Source organism: Morus notabilis, unplaced genomic scaffold (assembly GCF_000414095.1).
Source record: "Morus notabilis unplaced genomic scaffold, ASM41409v2 Scaffold823, whole genome shotgun sequence".
Classification (NCBI taxonomy): domain Eukaryota; kingdom Viridiplantae; phylum Streptophyta; class Magnoliopsida; order Rosales; family Moraceae; genus Morus; species Morus notabilis.
The window spans coordinates 177386-181415 of NW_010366474.1; the positions used below are offsets into that span (position 1 = coordinate 177386).

Genomic DNA, 4030 nt, shown 5'->3' on the forward strand with positions numbered 1-4030 from the left:
TATGCGACAAAGACACGTGACGATGGCTGAGTATGAATTCGTTCACTCAAATTTCTGTGGAATGCGTCTTGATTCCGATTCTCTGTAGCCAAGAATTCATGGAATGTTCTAGCTAGCAAAATTAAACGCCCAGAAAAATAACATTAAAACAAAACCATATTATTAATAGATCACTTGAATAACAAAATAATATTACAAATATAAAACTGATTAAAACAAAGGCTTAAGTATACATATATTTATCTGCGAACCCCCAGATAATTTTGGCAAGTGAGGGCAAGAAAAATTGGGGAAAGGCATATGAAAACAGCCAGCGAAAATAATAGACTAAAAATGGGAAAAGGAGAATTATTCCTTTTATTTTTTATTTTTTATTTCGTAGCGATATTATAGAGCTTAACTAGTGATATATTCTCTCCAAAATCTGGCTGGTAGTCCTTTCTCAGGCACTGGGAATGGGCCATATTGAATTCCGCTTTCCGATCCCACTATTTCCCACCTGAAAATATTATATAAAAACAAACAAATTGTTCCTGTCAGCTACAACTACGAGCATTTAGCCAAAATTGTTCCCTAAACCAGTCTCTATCCAAGGATTTGTCTACGTATAATTTAGAGAATAGATTTCATGGAAGCTGCTCGCATTACGAGCATGATCATTTTTACGTCCACAAAAAAAAAAAAAAAAAAAAATCACATTTCTAAGTTCCTTAAAAAGTAATTCTAAAATTAAGATTATGTATTAAACCGTAAAATCTCTATAAGTATCTGTTATTTTTTTTTTACACATTTTTTCATGCGATTTTAAGTACCATATCTAACGTATTCACCAATATACACTACTCTACAGAATTTCTGAAAAGAGAGGGGAGAATAGAGAAAGAAATTAAGAAATTATAGTACCTGAAATTAGTGACTAAATGGTGGACCATAATTAGTATTTCCAGCTTGGCAAGTCCATTTCCTGGGCAAGCATGAAGACCGCTGCCAAATGGCATAAATGTATTGGGTTTGGGTGCGACCTGCATAAATCGTTTTAAAAAGGAAAAAGATTAAAAATTGTCTGCACTCATTCTTTGCTGGGTGAAACTAAAAATATTGAAAAGAAGAGATCACCACAATAATTCGTTGCAGTTAACACTTCTTTTTATTTGGTGTGAATTCATGGCTTAATAACTCACGGTTACCTCAAATCTTGAGGGATCAAACTTTTGAGGGTCAGTAAAAAATTCTGGATTGTGGTGAATGTTTCTGAACAAAGGCATCACCTTCCACCCTTTCGGAATCAGATATCCTGTCGCAAGAATCCAAAGTGATCAGTTCTTTGTTTCAATGTGCTCATCATTTTTTTCCCCATAAATTCTTTCAATCTAGGGATTAATATATAAAAATTGGTCCGGTTAATATAATATTCTTAACTTTTTAGTACAAAACGTACATATCTATACGGTCTTTTCAGTTTATTCAATAAATATTTTCAAAAGTCAACTTTCTGGCCGGTAATAAGTTCTGCATTGACCCTCTTTTAGCCCCAAAAAAAAAAAGTATAGTTTTTTTTTTCCCTAATGAAAAAAAGTATAGTTTATTCCAGTATCACATTATTTTGATCCGTCACATATTGTTACATAATTTTTTGTGCAGTATATACAAGTATAATGAGCAGTAGGAGCTGTATTTTGAAACAAAATCATATCTATATTAATTTTGACAGTGTTGCATACTTCCGCGATTTGATATGATTTTTGATTGAGTTTTATGCTTAAACCGTGCACTACTGCAAGATATCCTACCGTAGAAAAACTCTCATAATTATGAGTACTTTAGTCAATAATTTCCTCTTACCCTTATATTCCACATCAGCCACTGCCTCTCTGAAAGTAAAAGATATAATGCTCGCCATCCTCAAGCTTTCTAAAACGACCTGACAAGAAGTACAAAATTCCCAATTGTTAGCCACTTATGTCGTTTAAAAAAAAAGAAAAAAAAAAACTAATTCAGAACTTAGTTGGACAATAACATATACCGGTAAGTAGTACTGCATTACATAATAGGACAAACCACTTCATGTACCTTGTAACTAACCGGCATGTTTCTAGTTTGACTCCAAGTCAACGGCTGGTTATTTTCCTCATTCTTTCTACGAATCTCCTCCTGTTCAGCCTGTAACAAAAAGCAAGTGATGAGAGTGAGTTTACTAGAAAATACAAGATTATTGCAATAATTTTATCTTCAACCGAAATTGAAGACAAGAGACATGAAATTGATTTTTCAAGACAGATACTTTTTCTCTAGAAGCCGGGAGATTATGAGTTAGATAATTAAGACCATATTGCTATAATTAGTTGAGAAAATAACAATATACACACGCACACACATGTATATATATACCTTGACAGCCTCTAAAAGTTTCGGCTCATCATGAAGGTACTTGACAATCCAAGTCATGACGCTAGCCGTGGTGTCTTGTGCAGCGAAAAGCACTCCTATTATGTTATCCGCTATCTGCTCACCCGTTAAGACCTCTCCTTTATCATCTTTTGAGTTCAATAAGCAACCCAACAAATCCTTCTCATTCAACTTCTTCTCCTTTCTCTCCGAAATAATATCACTCAGTATCTTACTTAGCCTTTTTCTAGCCTGCACTTATTTTAACGGCCAATTTTATATTTACCACATGAGACAAAACAGGAAGGGTAAAAAAGGGAAGACCACATCAAACACACACACACACATCTATATATATATATATATATATATGTATGTATGCATGTGTATGGCACTTACCAATAGTGCCTTCTTGTAAGAAGTTCCTGGGATGTTGGTAGGGAATGAATTGTAGCCTTTGTCCACTATGCAGTAGTTCTTTTTGAGTTCTTCTCTAAGACGATTCTCCAAATGTCCAAAAATTGATAGTATACCTACTTCGAAAGAATACTACAATGCACCAATGACCAATTGATGAACAAGTCAGAAATACCCAAGAAATTAATTAAATAATATTTTAAAACTTTGCTAAACATGTTACATAAACTTTACCATTTTCATTTCATGGAAGGTGTTAATAACTCCGCCACTGACCCACGAGCGAGAGGCAGAGGCAGCCAAGGCCTCGATATCAGCGACCAAACATTTAATGGCGTCAAGGGCAAGGGGGCCTTGAACGAGCTTCCTCAGTCGCAGATGGTAGTCTCCTTGGTGGAAAAAAAGCGCCGACGGCCCAATTAATCTCTCCTTGCTCTTTGGGTAAGTGGGCTTGAACAATTGAGCCTGTGTGACCAGCACGAACTTCGCCGCTTCTGGGCTCGCCAGCATCACGCAAGGGCAGCCCAGAATATGGGTTTTGAAAATCTCGCCGTACCTGATTGTATACAATACAAGACATTGATTGAGTCAGATATGGCCATGCAGTACAAGAAAGGAAAATAATTAGAACGGAAGGTTCTTTCTTCAGAGACTCAGGAAAAAAAAAAAAAGAAAAGCGGGAAATTAATTAACCTTTTCTGTTTGGAAGTAAAGAAAGTGTTTGGGTCTTGAGAGTAGAGTTGGAGAGTCTCGCCTGTGTAAGGCCAACCCATTGAGCCAGGAGGAAGCTTGGCTCGTTTCTGGGGTGGTTCGTTTCTTTTCATGAAAAGAAACAAGAAAAGACTACTAAGAAGAAAGATCAGTACATATACATAAACTCCACCCATAATTCTCTCTCTCTATCTCTCTCTCTCTCTCTCTCTCTCTCTCTCTCTCTCTTGTTTTGCTTCTGTGATTGAGTTTGCTAGAGTAAGCCCGCGAAGTAATGTTAAGCTCTGCTAGCCAAATTTGAGTTCTGAAACGAGAGGGAGAAGTGAGGCCTTTATATAGAGAGGAACTTTTTTTTTTTAATTTTGTTTAAAATTTTTTTGGGAAATTTTGTTTCGGTTGAAGGGATTTAGACAAAGGGGTAAATGGTAAGATTGATGTGGTACGGGCATACAAAAATATTTTCAATATTTCATGTGGTTTTATTTACTTTCCAATTTGGGTCGAATTCTTATCCTCA

General features: G+C 35.7%; 1 protein-coding gene across 1 annotated transcript; it reads right to left on the reverse strand.

The window, feature by feature from the left end:
- Window positions 1-228: 228 nt before the first annotated feature.
- Window positions 229-3795, reverse strand: LOC21389777 (abscisic acid 8'-hydroxylase 4). The gene is made up of 9 exons (XM_010110313.2): window positions 3496-3795; window positions 3037-3358; window positions 2785-2934; window positions 2389-2637; window positions 2071-2160; window positions 1843-1921; window positions 1188-1294; window positions 904-1022; window positions 229-499 (listed from the first exon to the last, which is right to left on the reverse strand). Exons 1-9 carry the CDS (start codon window positions 3687-3689, stop codon window positions 397-399), a joined length of 1413 nt encoding a protein of 470 aa, XP_010108615.1. The 5' UTR covers window positions 3690-3795; the 3' UTR covers window positions 229-396.
- Window positions 3796-4030: the final 235 nt, after the last annotated feature.